Below are 16,487 nucleotides of genomic sequence, written 5' to 3'. Positions count from 1 at the left end.
GGGGAAAAAGTTCTAAACTATGGTGGAAAATTATATTTCTTGTTGACTTTGTTCTGAATGGCAATGATGATTTAAAAAATACACAGCTCCCTTCACCCACAAGGACTCCAAGACGTAGAACAGCATGACATGGTGAGTAAAACTACCAGGGTCTATGGGCTATGCTGTATGGAGGTGACATATTACCATTCCTTTGCGGCATGACACAACGTACAATTAAATATCGCTGGAAGCAACAGCAGCCATTGTTCCCACAGCAAACAAGGGAACCAGGGCCTATGCTTCCCACATTGTGGCATCAATGCTGAGATAATCCTATTGTTGGATATGGTCTGTATTAGATGGGAGATCTCTAGAATGTTGCAGAAAGTGATGCTGGCAATTCCACAGTTGGTGCTCCTCCCATTGTGACAGGGGAATGCTGAACTCCTGGAACTGCCATCTTTAATTTGAGATATAAATCCAGTCTCCTGTTACTTCTGGGTGTGCCACATTTTTCAGCAACAGGAATTTGGATTATGGTGCCCTGGCCCAATTGCTGTTTGAGTAAGCTGCTGCCTACCTAAAATTCTACCTGTAATTTAATTAGATAGTTTAGTACAAGAAAGGCAGGAGGAAACCCTATCAGTCAAGGTTGCTACGTGTTGTTCAACTGATGTCCTGTTCCACAATAAGATGGCTCCATTTCAGTGACAGTGGAAGTGATTCATGTGTTTATGACTCATAAGAGCTCCTGCAAAGCCCTTGCCTCACACCCACTGTGCACCTGACAAGAGAGACCACAGAAAAACACTTGTACGATATATAGTATTTTATTTGAGAAACAGTATGTGGTCATGTTATTAAAAAGTGTAATGTGGTGCATATTTACAGGGAACAGAGAAAACGCATTTGAGTGTTTACTATTAAGCACACTCAACATGCTAACATTCTTTTAATTTTTGTTGGGGGTGTTTTATGGAATTCTCTGCATTTTGTTACATTTTTTAAGGATAAAAGAAATTCCATAATCTTGAATTATATCACACACCCCTGGAATGCCCTGTACTGCATAAATTATGCAAACCTGCCCCACTGGGTACAAATTTTGACTACTAAAACCCTGTGAGCCAGGTGCATAATGTCTTCAATGATGCAAGTGAATGAACACTGAATGAGGCAGGGCTCCTACAGTCCTTTACTGGTTAGATAAAGACTGGGCAAGATAGTGAGGTTAATGGTGTTTATTCCCCTCAGGATTATATCTGAGCATTAAAAGAATGGTACAAAATGGATTTATGGCTATTCCAAACTATTACATTAGAAAAAATAATGTATATGTACCATCATTGCCCTTGATTGGAATCAATCAGTGTTTCAGCTGTGTGTCATAGACCCTATACTTCTCATAGCTACCAGAAATAATTCTTCAGTTCAGGTAAATATGGTCTGCTTTTTAGTACAGCAAGAAGCTTCAAGTACTAACTCCAGTGCCACCAGGCACTTCCAAGCACTCATGGTATGCAGCATCATGATACATGTGACATCCTAAGCAGCCATAGATTTGTTACAATATTTTAATCTTTTTAGCAGTTTTTCCCCTATGTAGTTCCAGAGATGTTACAAGATCTGTAGAGGTGGGGCTATGGAGAAAAGCCCTGCCATTGGCTCTCATTGAGCAGCCAGCTTAACTTCAGTACCCAGAAAGATAATGGAGCAAATAATTAAGCAATCAATTTGCAAACACCTAGAAGATAATAAGTAACAGTCAGCATGGATTTGTCAAGAACAAATAGTATCAAACCAACTATAATGGGGTCTGTACCTGTTTCTCATGAGCACCCCTTTCTGTGAAATTAGAATGCTTTTGAGCAGGTCTTCAACGACTCAGCCCTCTGGCTGAGCCACATTCGCAGTCCTCCATCCCAGGTATACAGTCTCAGATTCTTTTCCCAGTCCTGGTATGGATCTATAGCTCTAAGGATTCTTCCCAGAGTCCCTGCCTTCTTAAACAACGCAACTGAGACCCAACTCTGTACCCGCAGCTGCTGTCCTTTCGGCAGTCCTCACTGGGCTCAGTCTGCAACCAGACCAGTTGGGACCATTTTGGTGTCCTCACCTACTCAGGCCAGGTTCTGGGCTCAGTCCCCTGGGGCTCAGCCTGCCCATACTGATCTGTCCACAGGCCTGCTCCTCATCTAGTCAGCCGGACTCTTGGTCTTTGGCAGCCTTCCTTGGGCTCAGTGCTGCCTGCAGTGAGTTGTCCATGGTCCTGCCAGCCACCCAGCCAGGCAGGCAGGCAGGCACGTAATCCTATTGGTTCTGGTTCTGGTTCTCTCCCCACAGAGTTCCAGGCAGGAACTGATCTTTCTGCTCTGCTGCTTGCTTTTATATGGCCCTTCTGGCCCCTGGTTGGTTGCTCCAGCAGCCCCTCTGACTGGTTGCTTCTCTGCAGCCACTCTAGGCTGCCTAGAGGACTCCTCCGCTACTCTATTCTGCGGCAGGGTGACGCAGGGTCCTCCGGACCTAGTCCACCCCATCACACCAAATTAATAGCTTTCTTTGACAAGGTAACAGTCCTTGTGGATAGGAAGAAGCAATAGATATAGTATATCTTGGTTTTAGTAAAGCTTTTGATACTGACTCATATGACCTTCTCATAAACAAAATAGGGAAATACAACCTAGATGGAGCTACTATAAGGTGGGTACATAACTGGTTGGAAAACCATTCCCAGAGAATAGTTATCAGTAGTTCACAGTCAAGCTGGGAGGGCATATCAAATGGAGCCCCACAGGGATCAGTTCTGGGTCCGGTTCTGTTCGATATCTTCACCAATGATTTAGATAATTGCATAGAGATTACGCTGATAATGTTTGCAAGCAATACCAAGATAGGAAGGGTTTCAAATACTTTGGAGGGTAAGATTAAAATTCAAAATGATCTCGACAAACTGGAGAAATGGTCTGAAGTAAATAGGATGAAATTCAATAAGGACAAATGCAAAGTACTCCACTTAGGAAGGAACCATCAGTTACATGCATACAAAATGGGAAATGACTGCCTACAAAGGAATATTGCAGAAAGGGATCTGGGGGTCTTAGTGGATCACAAGTTAAATATGAGTCGACAGTGTAACACTCTTGCAAAAAAAGCAAGCATCATTCTGGGATGTATTAGCAGAAGTGTTGTAAGCAAGACACAAGTAGTAATTCTTCTGCTTTACTCCACCCTGATTAGGCCTCAACTAGAGTATTGTGTCCAGTTCTGGGCCCCACATTTCAGGAAAGATGTGGACAAATTGGACAGAGACCAGAGAAGAGCAACAAAAATGATTAAAGGTCTAGAAAACATGACCTATGAGGAAAAATTGAAAAAATTGCATTTGTTTAGTCTGAAGAGAAGAGTGAAGGGGGACATGCTAACAGTTTTCAAGTACATTAAAGATTGTTTCAAGGAGGAGGGAGGTAAACTGTTCTCATTAACCTCTGAGGCTAGGACAAGAAGCAATGGGCTTAACTTCCAGCAAGGGAGATTTAGGTTGAACATTAGGAAAAACTTCCAGTCTGAGTGGTTAAGCATTGGAATAAATTGCCTATGGAGGTTGTGGAAACTCCACCATCCTATACATGTCAGAGATGGTTTAGATAATATTTGTTCCTGCCTTGAAGTGCAGGGGATTGGACTAGATGACTTCTTGAGGTCCCTACCAGTCCTATGAGTCTATGATTTTGACAGACATTGATATCAGCCAATAGCAGTACTGGCCATAGTTCCTCTACACTTTGCCCATTTTGAATAATGTTTTCAATTATTTAAAATGAGCTTCTCCTTATGGAAGGAAGAACAGCTGACATACTGGTCATAAAGATGTTAGCATGCTAACAGGTTCTTAATAGGCATCTCTTGTGGTAAGAGTTAATTAGCATAATAACATCCCTGTTTTGTTTCATGCTTGCTGATGGTTCTGTTCATTTTCAGGAGAGAACAGAAATGATAATTTACCCCCTAGGATTTTGGAAATAATTATAAATGTACCAAGTCATTTGACCCCTATTCATGATCAGGCCTGGGTACAGTGAAATCCACTGAGAGGAAAAAACTATTTTGCCGTAATGAAGTGTTCACACATGACTGTTTAACATCACAGCCACTGAGTGAGTAGCAATTACATTCGTAAAATGACTTGAGGATTTTTCTTAGGCCTCCTCACTTTCCACATTCAGAATGAAAATATTTTCAGTGTATTGCACTTTCTGCTGGCTAGAACAATGGGGTAGGGAAATATAATGAACCTTCACTGCTGATCAAAAATTCCTGCAGCAAGTCAACAGGATTCCTTGTGGTGTCAGAGGTTTTCCTGAGGATTTTCATGACTGTGCCAGCAAGATATGGGAAACATGCCCAAGACAGATCTTGCAGGGGGTGACACTTAAGAAAAATGATTATTCCTGGGAGGGGGAATTTTTCAGTGGTGATAGTAGTAGTGAGAGGTTATTATTTCTCCACAGAAGAGCACAGTCAGAGGCAGTGCAAGTTGCCCCCACACACCACACAACTACATGCCTCACCCCTGACCCAGAGGGACTTCGGGAAAGAGGGAGTTCGCTTTGTATGGCCCATTCAGACCTTGGCCTCTCTCATTAGACTGCTAACAAGTGGGCAAATTAATAGCAATTGTGATTCCGATACTTGTCTCAGTGGAAAAACTCTAGGTATTTCTAAGGTGTTCCCTATTATAAACTCTGTGAGCAAATTCACAGGCCGTCCTCACAACTCATTTCACAGAGGCTTCTGATCAACTGACCCGGTATGTTTTTAATGCAAGCTTTCATTCTCCCTCTGCCACTACAGCTCACGAGCTCTTCTTTGCTCCCTGATGGGCATTCTCTAGAAGCAGCACTTTCTAACAGACAGGCTAGCCTTGCAATGCAAAGAACAGGTAGGATGGTGGGCCATGGTGACAGAGTTACAGAGAAGGCCACTAGTAGGACAGGCTAGTTGTTTCTCCAAAACTGCCTAGAGTGAGAAGAGGCTCCTTCTTGGAGCAGCCTCTTCTTTCTATCATTCTGTCTCCCAGAGTCTCTTTCAACTACTCTGAATATTGTCCAACATCTGTGCCCTTAGAAGCTGCTATTTTGATTTTAACATTGTCAATAGGTTGACAAGTTCTCCCTTTTAATAGCTTTATTCAGAAATCAGTACATTAGCACTGCTTGCAAACAGCTGGCTTCCCTGTCTACTCATCAGTATATCAGGTCTCCTAGTGCCTTGAAAGAAAGACAGGAAATGAAACAAGAGAGAAATAGCCATCTGATCATTGCCTGCTGGGCAGAATTTGAAGCTGTCCAAGAAGACCCTAAGGTTTCATTATGACCGCAGAATAGCAGAAGTGTTGCTCTTTTAGACTTCCCAGTGTGATGCCCTCAGAATCTGATAGAATACAGCTGCTTTCTCAGGTAAATGAAACTGATCACAGCTGATCTGAGGGAAAGGCCGGGATGTGGAAATACATGAATAATGTGGCCGAAGAACTGAAAAGCAAAGTTTAAAAGCCTCTTACACCACTTCCACCTCCCCTAGTCAGACTGACTGAAATCCTGCAGTCATCGCCCTTGGGAACGTTAGCAGGTCACCCCACTTTTCCTGGAAGAACATAGTAAGGCAAAGACTACACACTAATGACTGATGGATAAGGCAAAACAAAGCCATCCAATGACCTGGTAAAACTCATATCCAAAGCTCATAGAACCATCATCTGACTCAGGAATCTGCCCCTCTCATCTTCCACCCCTTTCCAATGTACACCAGGCACCATCCACCGCATCTTCCTGGCTGGTTTTTGGTATGTGGGGGATCTATCCATCTGTCTAGGTGCTATTCTAGCACTCAGAACCCCAGCAGTTAAAGTACTGTAATTCATATTTAGTGATGAATTACTAGTTTTCTATGCTGGTTTGGATATTTTATTTGGTTATCTTATCTTCATGCCCTTCCAAACTATTTTTGTCTTTAGTTACATTCTCAGGCAGGGCTCTGAGTCTGCAGAGTCTCAGATCTTTACAAAGAGAGATAGAGAACACTGCACTCAAATTTCCAAAGGCGGCAGAGGACTTTAGAAAACCAGAGAGTTAATAAAATAAGGGAGATGACAAGTGTGTTGCGCAGACTGCCCAATGTGTTTCCAAGGAGTGATGACTGTCAGATAGTCAAAAGGGTGCATTCCATCTGGGTCCCAACCCTATAATGCAGTATACAAAGGGACTGAGGGGACTATACTCTAAACAGTGCTGTCCCTTTAAAACCAAGTGACTTTAGAAAACCCACTGAACTCTCTTTCTCAGCTCTGGAATTGACAGACCAGAACTGCACCCTTTCTAAAGAGGAAAACAATACTACCTTTAGGGTCATCAACCAACCTCTGTTAACCAAGTCTGGGCTAACTGGAATTTGGTAAATCAAGGCTATACCAGAGTTTTTTAGATCAGATTTAAGGCCTCAAGGACATTAAATGACATGGGGCCTTTGTGCTATGGCAAAAAATGCTTTCTAATGTCACTGCTTTTTCTGACTTTACACATCATCTTTTGTCCTTTATTGTTTAGTATTAAATCCTACCCTGCAGGGATGAAAAATAATGAACTATGCCCCTAAAATGAATTATGCCACAGCAGCACTTCAGTCTTCTCAGTCCTTGCAGTACTGGTGTAATTAAGATCACTGTTAAAAGCCTTCATTTGTTAGAGTTCTGCATCCAGCAATACAAACCACTATGGCCTCTTCACCAGCTACTCAGGTTCAGAACTGCTCAAATTGCTGTGATCTGCCTAGAATTTACTGCCAAGGGCAGCTTTCAGGATGGTGAGGAGTCCTCGGTACTCATTAGTGCCTGTTCTGTGTGGTTTTTTTTTTTAAATCATGCAAGGTCTTATTAGAAAATGCCTCCTTGGGCTGCTCCCTATCGAAATTAAATACATGCACAAACAACCTCTTCTTCCCCACATACTATGTCATGTTTTCCAATGTTTATGTCAATGAAAGTGCAGGGTTGACAGGACTGAAAATCCTCCACGTTGCCACAGAAGAGGTACAGCTCAGATGGTGGAAGAGCAATCTTCCTGCACATAGCACCCACTGCCTTACCCCTGCTCTGGAGGGCCCCAGAGAGGAGTCCAGTCTCAAAGGCCAAGCAAAATCTGTTGAGACTGCCAACTGTGGGCTTTATCACATGGATAACTGTCCGCTGTTATCTGGACTGAGGCCAATACATCACCCGATGCAGGCCACCGAACAGCCTTTAGATGGCAATAGCTTTCAGTCACTACATACCCGGGCTGGATTCAAATTAGCAAGTCGGAGGCAAAAAGACTCCACTTTGTCACAGAGAAATCTTCCATTTAAACCTGGAATGCTACCGGAGGACGGCAGAGAGAATCTCTTTTTAACATGACCATCCAAAAATACAGCTTCCTTCCTGCCTTTCTTCCCACACTGCAATGGTAGCATTGGGCTGAACTGGCACTTGAACACATGACTTCCAGCCCAAAGGTGAGAATGCTACCAGCTAAGCTGTTCAGACACTAACGCTCCTAAAAGTAGCTGCAATGTTGCAATACAACATGCTAATGACTTGTCATTATTTCCCAGGCTGTGTTAGGATTAATATCCTCCTGGATTACATTAAATTGGCATTAGGAGATACTAACGTCACAGATATGATGGGAACATCTAATCATATCACCTCATTTTACAGATAATATTTTCTTGTTAGAGCATTATTAAGCTTTTATTAAAATGACAGCAGATTCCCTAAGAAAATAGAGAAAGGCTCATAGTGTTACAATGTTTTGATTAGATTTGGGTTAGCATGGTTGCATATTTGTTTATGATAATGCAGTGAGAGAAAAGCTCTTAACATTTCCTGGAGATTCATATATCACAGGCTCCTGCTTTATGTTGCTACATTGGTGCTTAACAAAATGAAACTTTGACATTATGGAAAATGGAATTTAACAGGGCACTAAATACAACCCAGTCTGCAGTTGAAAGGGGAGAGCTGGCCTCGTGTCTTAGCTACCTGCTATTGTCAGAGGTAGCTCTACAATTAACTGGACTCCTAGCAAGGAACCAACCATTAGGCCCCCTAAGGAACACAGGGTCTCCTAGTAGCAACTGAGCTACGAGATCTCTTCCTCCCCCTCTGTTCCTGCTACTTGAAATGGAAGAAGTAGTACGCTCACAGGTTGCTGAGGCTTCAAGACTAACACAAATGAATGTTTTAGTGAGAAGTGAAGGCCTCACTATGAAATGCTGAGTGAGAACCCAGCAGTGTTCCTTGGACCAAAGACAACTGCTGTCTCCAAATTATTGTCTCCTATATTGGTAGCACCTACCTCCTTGTCTGTGATCAGAGACACAATGTGGGAAGGTGGGAGAGATGTAAAGGAGGCCAGGAAATAGAAAGCAAAAAATAACCCAGAAGTGTCACTAACATGAGGACTTCTGCACTCTATACTCCAAAAGCTACTATATCTGAAATACATGTAGTGCCATCCCTGGGGCTTCAGTTTGGCTAAGACACTGAAGAATACACTCCTAGGAATGAGAGATGGCCACTGAAAAAGAGAGATGCAGAATGCAAGGACTAGAGCACACTGGAGAGGTAAAGAAATACTGGATAGCATGGCACAATAGATGAGGAACATTATAAGGGCTTTCCTACCTTCCTCATAGGTATGTTGGCCACTTCAGGAGGCTGGATACAAAAGGAGATGGACAAAAGAGCTGTTCCCCTAGGGAAAATCCTGTGTTCTTATGTTCAAAGTTCAGTCCCCCTTCATTTTTTAAAAAGTTTATGTTTGTACAAGCAGAGACATTTGACAGGCCCAAATCTCTCCTTCAAAGCCAGACAACACAATTGTTCCATCTGTTAGGTCTGTGCTGAGAAACCATTCTACACAGCTTCAAACTTTGTGATCTGAGGAACTGATTCTGATCTTGCTTCCATTGGTGTAACTCTACAGACTTTACTGGAATTACCCCTGATTTAAGTGAGATAAGCATCAGGCCCTTCAGACTTCAGATTTTGCCAGTGGAGGTCTTTCCAAGAGTGAAGTGAGGGCGTGTTTTTTAAAATAAAATAGATACATGAAAAGAAGAACATGCCCCCTATACACAGGATACCAGATCAATCATCCCACCCTACAATTTGGGGGTATGAAAGGGATGGGGAGTGAAGAAGAGCAGGAAAAACGGGGTGGTGAAAGGCAGAACATGACATTATAAGGAAATGTGAACAACCCATAGATGCAGCAAAATAGCACAAATGCTCCCCCAACCCAAATTCATCCTTCGATGAACAAAAAGAGCAATGAGAATCAAAGTCCTTACCTGTCACCGTGTGCTGGAAGCCTTGGAGGCAGCATGAGCTGCAGTGCTGTCTGTGACCAGGCTAGTAGGATACCTGGGCCACGTCACTTTTACTATTCCTTGGTATCTCCCAACCACAGCTCTGTTTGCTTTTAAAACATGATCCAAGTCTCCTGTGTTCAGTTAGCAATGGTGACTGCATAATCTGAGTCCCCTCAACTGGAAAGGAAGCTTATTTCTTGAGCTCACTCACCCTCACCCTTAAACCCCTCTCCTCACCTCAACATACATGCACATCCTCCCAACCTCTGAAATGTTACCCTGAATCCAAGGAGGGATTCAGGCTACCCAGAATATTAATCAACCTAGGAGACCCACAGCCACATGTGTAACTCCCGCTCCACAAATAAATCACCAGGCACCTATAAGGATGAGATTTTGCTTTTGCTGTTGCCTAAGCAAGTTGAATTTAGATTTGATCAGGGATATACAGTTTCCTCACTAGTCAGCTCCCATATAATTCCCTTCCAGTAATTGGGATGGACAGACAGCCTGAGTCATTCCACCAGGCCAGCAGTGCAGCAAAGGTTTGGAGGGGAAAAAAAAGAAAGAAAAAGAAAAAGAAAAACCAAGCAAAAAATCATAAAAACTAAATTAGGAAAATCCAAGTTGTTTTAAAAATAAATAACATCTTTGCCAGAAGAACATATTTAAATATGCAAAAGTCTAGACTATTAAAAATTCATGAAAGCAAAATGATTTAGAGAGATGCCGACACTGGTGTGGAAACTGACACAAACTGCTTGTCTGATTTCTTTTGTCTGTCTTTTTTTTTCTTTCTTTCCTTTTTCTTTTTTTATTATTACTGTAGGACATTAATTTGCATGAAAACAGAATCTTTGTTTCCTCCTGCTGCTGCTGATTCCACATCTGAAGACAGAGCCCTTTCTGGATGACACTGCAGGAACCAACTGTTCTCAAATAGGGGTGGGGCTGGGGAATACATCAGACGCTACCTCTGAGACCGGTGCTCAGAGGACACACTAATGAGTATGGTACAAGTTCCTGGATGGATGGAGGAATAAGTAGCAAAGAGCATGGGAAGTCTTAGGAAACAAAAGATCCCATTTTTATGCAAATGTTCTTAGAAGTGCTGGACAGAAACTGGCAATCTAATTTTGCAGGGATTTAGGGAATATTTTTCCTGGCCTTGTTTTGCACCCCTTGAATACAATATTGAAACTAACCTAAAAGCTCAAAAGGAAATTCAGACAAAGGCTCCATGTTCCTCCTGCTTTCAGATCCATGGAGCCAGCCAGTTCCGCATGGCACTGCATATGATACTAGCCAGCCCACATCCTGCACACATGTCTGTGTATTCCAGCTCCATTGCAGACTGACATGTGAGGCAGCTGCCAGTGACCAGGAGGGGAAACAGGTGTGCCATCTGCTCAGGTGTACATCATCCCCTGCTACATCTGCACACCTCTCTTTGGTTTGGGCCAATACCATATGCGAAACAATCAAATATTGTATGGTTTCCATCATTGCACCTGCACAAAAAGTCCCAAACTGAAGGGAGAGTAGCAAAGGGAATCATTCTCAGTGAGAATCTGCCATTGCTGCTGCTGGCTGTTGTTTCAATGCTGGCTGCAAACTACTTGTTTGCTCCAGAGAGCAGAGTCTGAGGCTCTCTCTCCTGGGGCAGCTCCTGGTGCTGTTAGAAAATTCAGCCTGAATGAAGTGACCCTACATAACGTGCTCCTTTCCTGGCCTCCCACTAGCTCGGATGGGACAGACTATATAGCTCAAAGGATAAAGCCAACAGGGTTTAGAAAACCCACCAATAAATAACTGGAAACATACATTTGTAAAAGATGAGATCTGTTTTGCCTTCTCATCTTCTGGTACCTCCAGAGCAACTTGTTCAGCCTTCCATAAAGCCCCCTGCATGGAGCACAGCACAGAAGGGCCACCAGTTCAGAAAGGAATTTTGTTTTAATTGGAGATCAGCCTTAAAAAAAACAAAACAAAAAAAAACCCACACCACACGTGGGTCCAGCCGCCCCTAACTTTGGGGGCTGATTGGCTCCAAAATCCAGACCTATGTTTTGTGGTCTGAGGCCCATACTTATTTCAACACGTTCTAAACTCATGATTTTTGAAATATGGCAGAAGAGGCTCTCTCTGGTGCACTACAGAGTTTCTGCCTGGGATGTGGTCTTTAATGATTACTTTTTATGGCATTCCTAAGCCTCCTTCTGTCTCACACAGATTAAAAGGGACCAAGAGTTAGTCCCTCAGATGGAATTTGTCATAGAAGCCTAGCTGGTGAAGTGACCTGCAGGTGATTCTCATAAGAGAGTCTGAGATGCTACCACAAATGCTAAGGGCTTCTTTTCTCCCCCCCCCCAAAGCCTGCCAGCCCCCTTGAAAATAGTACTGAAGAAATATCAGATTAAACAGCCACCATTCTGTCCTGAACATGTTTTACTTATAGGGGTGTTTTTCAGGTAGTGGAGAAGTGTATACAGTACCTGTTATCTTTACGTGTTCTCTTAATATCTCTAAAGGCATTTCCCAAAAGACAACAGGTTACTACTGAAACACATTTTCAGTTCATCCCAATGCCAGGGATTGGGGGCTTTTCTGCAAAAGCATTGAAATAACAGTTCATCTCCTCCCGGGAGAAACGTCACATAATACATTTGCACACAATCACCACGAATCCCTCCCTCCTCCCCCAGCCCCAGATCCCACCCCATCTTTGATTTTTGTATTTAAAAAATGAATAAGAAAGGTAAAAAAAAGAAGGAAACAAAAAGAAAAACAGCTTATAAACTAGCAAAGGAAATAAAGTTAATTTCTTTTTTTAATATATAGAGAACAAAATGAAACTTGAGGGAAAACTTACTGGCGTTACAGTTTATCCTGATACAGTCTAGATGGGGAAAAATAAATGAAAGATGAAATTGCATCCTTCAAGGTAACAGCTGCAGACATCCAAAAACAATCAGTCCACCCTTCCGGGGACAGACACACGCAAAGAGATGTGGCCATTTTATATTTATATACAGTCTGTACACACTCAGGCATGGGTATATATGTACAGTATATTCTATTGAAATATCAGATACATATGCATATGTATATATATATATATATATGTATATATATATATATATATATATATATATATATACACACACACACACACACACACACACACACCTGTATAGAGAGATATACCTATATACATATATATCCACATATCGACACAGAAAGTTCTTTTCTTTTTAAGGAAACCTATGCAACTAAGATTATCTACTGCTTCAGACCATGAACTGATATTAATTAAAAGGAAAAAAAACTGTCAAGTAATTAAGGCACAAAAAATAATCTTCCTCAAAATGCAAGTCATACTCCAATGTCCTATTTTTTGAAACCCTCTGCAATTTCTCTAAGAAGCTTGAAGTTTAAAGGCAACCTTTACACTTGGTTTCTTTTGAATTAATTCATAGTTATTGCATAATAACCTGTCCAACACAGTATACCTGTAAAATCAGTCTTTCAACATTGGTTGGTGCAATATTTAACCCTTTCCACCTCTCCCCAGGACAGACCCTCTCTCACTCCCCTTAATGTTAGCCCAGATTGCTTTGAAAAAATGTGCACAGGTGCATTTGCCACTGTCCATTCAAGTGAGGAAAGGGTTAATATACCCTCCCCAGTTGTGTCCTATCATAAAATGGCCACTTGCAAACGGCTAACCGCACGAACACCCAGCCCAGATTTCAGCTACTTTTTGGGAGGTTGGGGTTATTTTTTGATTGGTTGGGGAAGGGATTTTTTTTTTTTTGGTTCAAAGATACCCAGCTCGGCCAGCTCCTTAGAGCCCAGTCTCATCTTGCTGCCTCAATGTTAGTACTGAATGAGACACCTGTAGCATTCAGGCAGAAGATGAAACAGGCAGTGAAGTGGCAGACCTCAGAATCTTTGACAGCCCTGCCTGCTTCACTCGGGGGCTCCACACAGGGGGGAGGAAGAAAAGGAGCATCGGAAGAAAGGAGGAAAGAAAAAGAAACAAAGGGATACAGAATTCTGTTTGTTCGCGCTAATAAATAGTAACTGAGGAGCCTCCACAGAGAAAACAAGTGCTGTTTGATGGCCTGAACCAGAGAACTTCTGAGCACCTGCTGCTTCCACTTAATTTACTAGAAACAGCAAGAGCTCAGCCCTTCTCAGGATGAGGCCCCTGAGGAGGCTCTTGCATTTAGGGTGCCTGGTTTGATCCTTGGGGTTGTGAACATCCCCCACTGGAGTGCTCCAACGTGAGCGCCACAATGTGAGCATGGAGTTAATGCATCACCACAGTACCAGGTGTCTTTGACCACCCTGGCTTTCTCTCATAAACCCCAGGTTAAGGATCATAGTTTCTGAGTTCTGGACATCCTGACCGGATATCGTGGAGGAGAGCCTCTGTAACCACAGCCTTGCCCAGCTGTTCCTCTGTATCATGGGGATATGGCCCAGCAGCAGAAGATATACAGAAAGTGAGAGAGACTGGAAAGAACACAGAGAGGGAGAGAGAGCTAATTCGGCTGCATATCAGGGTGAAATGCTTTTACTCCAAAGGGTGTAATAAAAAAATTCTTTCAGTAGCAGAAATAAACTGCAACTTTAAAAAAATAAAAAGGAGGGGGGTGAAGGAAAAGAATCAGTTTCTATAAATAAAGAAGGGGTAGAAGTGATTAGGGATATACCAATCAGAAGCAGCAATGCCAGAGAGAGTCTGTTCTCAAGCAGAACTTCTCTTGAGAAAATCTGGGGTTGGTTTTGTGCGATTAGGTTTGTCATGTGTCGTCAACCGCAACAGAAAAGTGGGAGCAAACAGCCCTGGAGCAATTGGTACGATCACCATACAGTGGTAGCTATATCCCTTATGGGAGGGGTGAGGGAAGCCCTCTAAAAATATATAAGAAACCAGCTATCTTTTCCTCTCTGACCAGAGAGAGACAGAGAGAGAGAGAGAGAGATTGAGATTGATTGATTGTGTGACTAAATGGGAGACTGAGATAGACCAAGCACAAGTGGTATGGCTAGATCAAGTCTTTATTTTCCTGCCCCAGGGCACCAATTTTGGCCTTAGCCTAGCGTAGCAGAGAGGATTAAGCCATCAGTGAGTAAAACTATTTTCTCTCCATTATACCAAGCTTCAAAAGGATGAAAATGACTTCTTTAAATCAGAGCAACATTGTGAAACCAATGCACTTCCAGGTTGTTGTGGAGTAGAAGGTACATATTAAGGTACAGATCCACATAGCCAAAGCAAGATCAGCTGAGGAGTTCGGCAGTAATTAAAGAAACCTCCTGGGATTCCCCATGTTCGTATTGGTGCAGTAAGGCTTTCGATAATCCTTGCTGAGGGTTCTCTGTTCCTTTGGATTTTAAAGGTGAACATGACCAGAGTAGCTGTAGATCTAGTTAGCAACTGTTAGGTTTAGTCTATGAATGAGATGTCTGGAGGGTAGGGGGCAAAGCCAAAGTGCCATGTCTATGGGTGGGAGAGTGGGAATAGCCAGGGAAGACCCAGTCCAGAGACCTCCCTTCATTTATTCCTACTGTAAATCAGGAGCTCTTCACCAACAGCTCAGTAGGTAGGATCTCCTAGCACTGGATTTTCAGGAGCATGTTACCTGGCCACAGGTAGAGGGGTTCCTCTGCACACAGATTAATGGCTCCAGTGCAATGGGCTAAAGTTAAAGGTAGCACTGGTATGTAATTTAGGGGAAACACAAGTGTGCACAGACAGAGTGTGGAAAGTTGTGGAAAGGAAGCAAGTACAGGAAACAGAGCAGCGTGAATGAAGGGCTCTGACAGCTAGAAATAACCTATTTAAATGGCAGAGGCTGAATTCATCCCTGGACTCATTCCACTGCCGTTTCTGGAATTACACCAGGGCTTTCGTGGCCCTGTTTATCTGCAGGACACAGTTGTTGTGTATATCTACCCCTTCACCCTGGAGTCCTCCATCTACACACTCATTGAAAGATTTGCTGCTTTGAAGAAGGTGGCCCCTTCTTCAGTCATGTATGGGTGGTGTGCAACATTCAGGATCTTCTGGAAACTATGCCTGTCTGTTTCTCAGTGTCTGTCTTTGTGAGGTGTGTATCAGTCCTTTTGAGGAGCAGGGAAATTCTAAGAATCCCCACATTTTTCAGGGATGGGGAGGCACTGGAGTGTGTTGGGGGTGGGAGGGAAGAAATCATGAGCAAGACTGGAAAGTAGATTTGGAAATGCAAACTTCTAAGAACTCTTCTGAGACTATATAGGATGAGCAATTATAGGGCCATCCTACCCCTAGTCCCTACCTACTGTCATAATAATTCCTGTAACAGGAATTGTGAAAGGGTCAGTGATTTAAAAAAAAAAGGGGGGGAATGTTGCATTTCAGTGCAGAACCGGGGCTGTGATTTCCCCATACTGGGCAGTAGGCGGGCAAAGGTGAGTTGTCTCAGTCTCTCACTAGGGGATAGGGTGCTCATCATCACAGATAGTTAGCTTGCAGAGCATTGCTAAGGCATAGGATCTTTCTTCAGAATCAGTGAAAGGGAACATCTGCATGTGAGTGGGGGTGGGGGGCATGCTACTTCCTTCAATAAGGTCCAGACCTTGCTCTGGAAGTGCAGACCACAGGATCCCAGCAGTGTTGGATGGGAACGGGGAAGCACAGGACAAATTAATGGGGGCCTGGTGACTGCTGCTTACTCTGGATAATTTCTGCTGGATATAGTAAAACAAAACAAAGAACCTAACAAGCCAAGATGTGTTGTGCATATGTTGGGTGTGAATGAGAAAGTATCTCATTAGTGGCAGAGTCTGAGGAGCTCGGGGGGAGGCAGTGTCAAAGTGCAGCAGCTATGTCTGGCTGGGTAGGGTGCAAGACTGTTTTATGCAGGGTGTGTGGAAATTGAGTGCAAAATTATATGTAAATGAAATGTATGAAAAGATGTTGTGTGTACTGTGTGTGTAAAGGAGTGTCAATGAGAGTGGGTGCCTGTGGTGTTCTGTGCATGCATGTGTTTTGTGTGTGATATGCACACATTTGTAACAGAGAGTGAGGTGTATGAGTGACAAGT

At 43.0% G+C, this 16,487-nt stretch overlaps 1 protein-coding gene across 2 annotated transcripts in view; it reads right to left on the bottom strand.

The window, feature by feature from the left end:
• NRXN3 (neurexin 3) overlaps window positions 1–16,487 on the bottom strand; it is a 1,462,434-nt gene that overhangs the window by 857,509 nt on the left and 588,438 nt on the right. For both annotated transcript variants that reach the window (XM_043516016.1, XM_043516015.1), the window contains one exon: window positions 12,263–12,289. In XM_043516016.1, coding sequence (XP_043371951.1) covers window positions 12,263–12,289 — 27 coding nt within the window. The remainder of the gene's footprint in view (window positions 1–12,262; window positions 12,290–16,487) is intronic.

Source organism: Dermochelys coriacea, chromosome 6 (genome assembly GCF_009764565.3).
Source record: "Dermochelys coriacea isolate rDerCor1 chromosome 6, rDerCor1.pri.v4, whole genome shotgun sequence".
NCBI classification, from domain to species: Eukaryota; Metazoa; Chordata; order Testudines; family Dermochelyidae; genus Dermochelys; species Dermochelys coriacea.
Note: the sequence above shows the minus strand (reverse complement) of the source record. Positions and strands in the feature narration are given on the sequence as shown.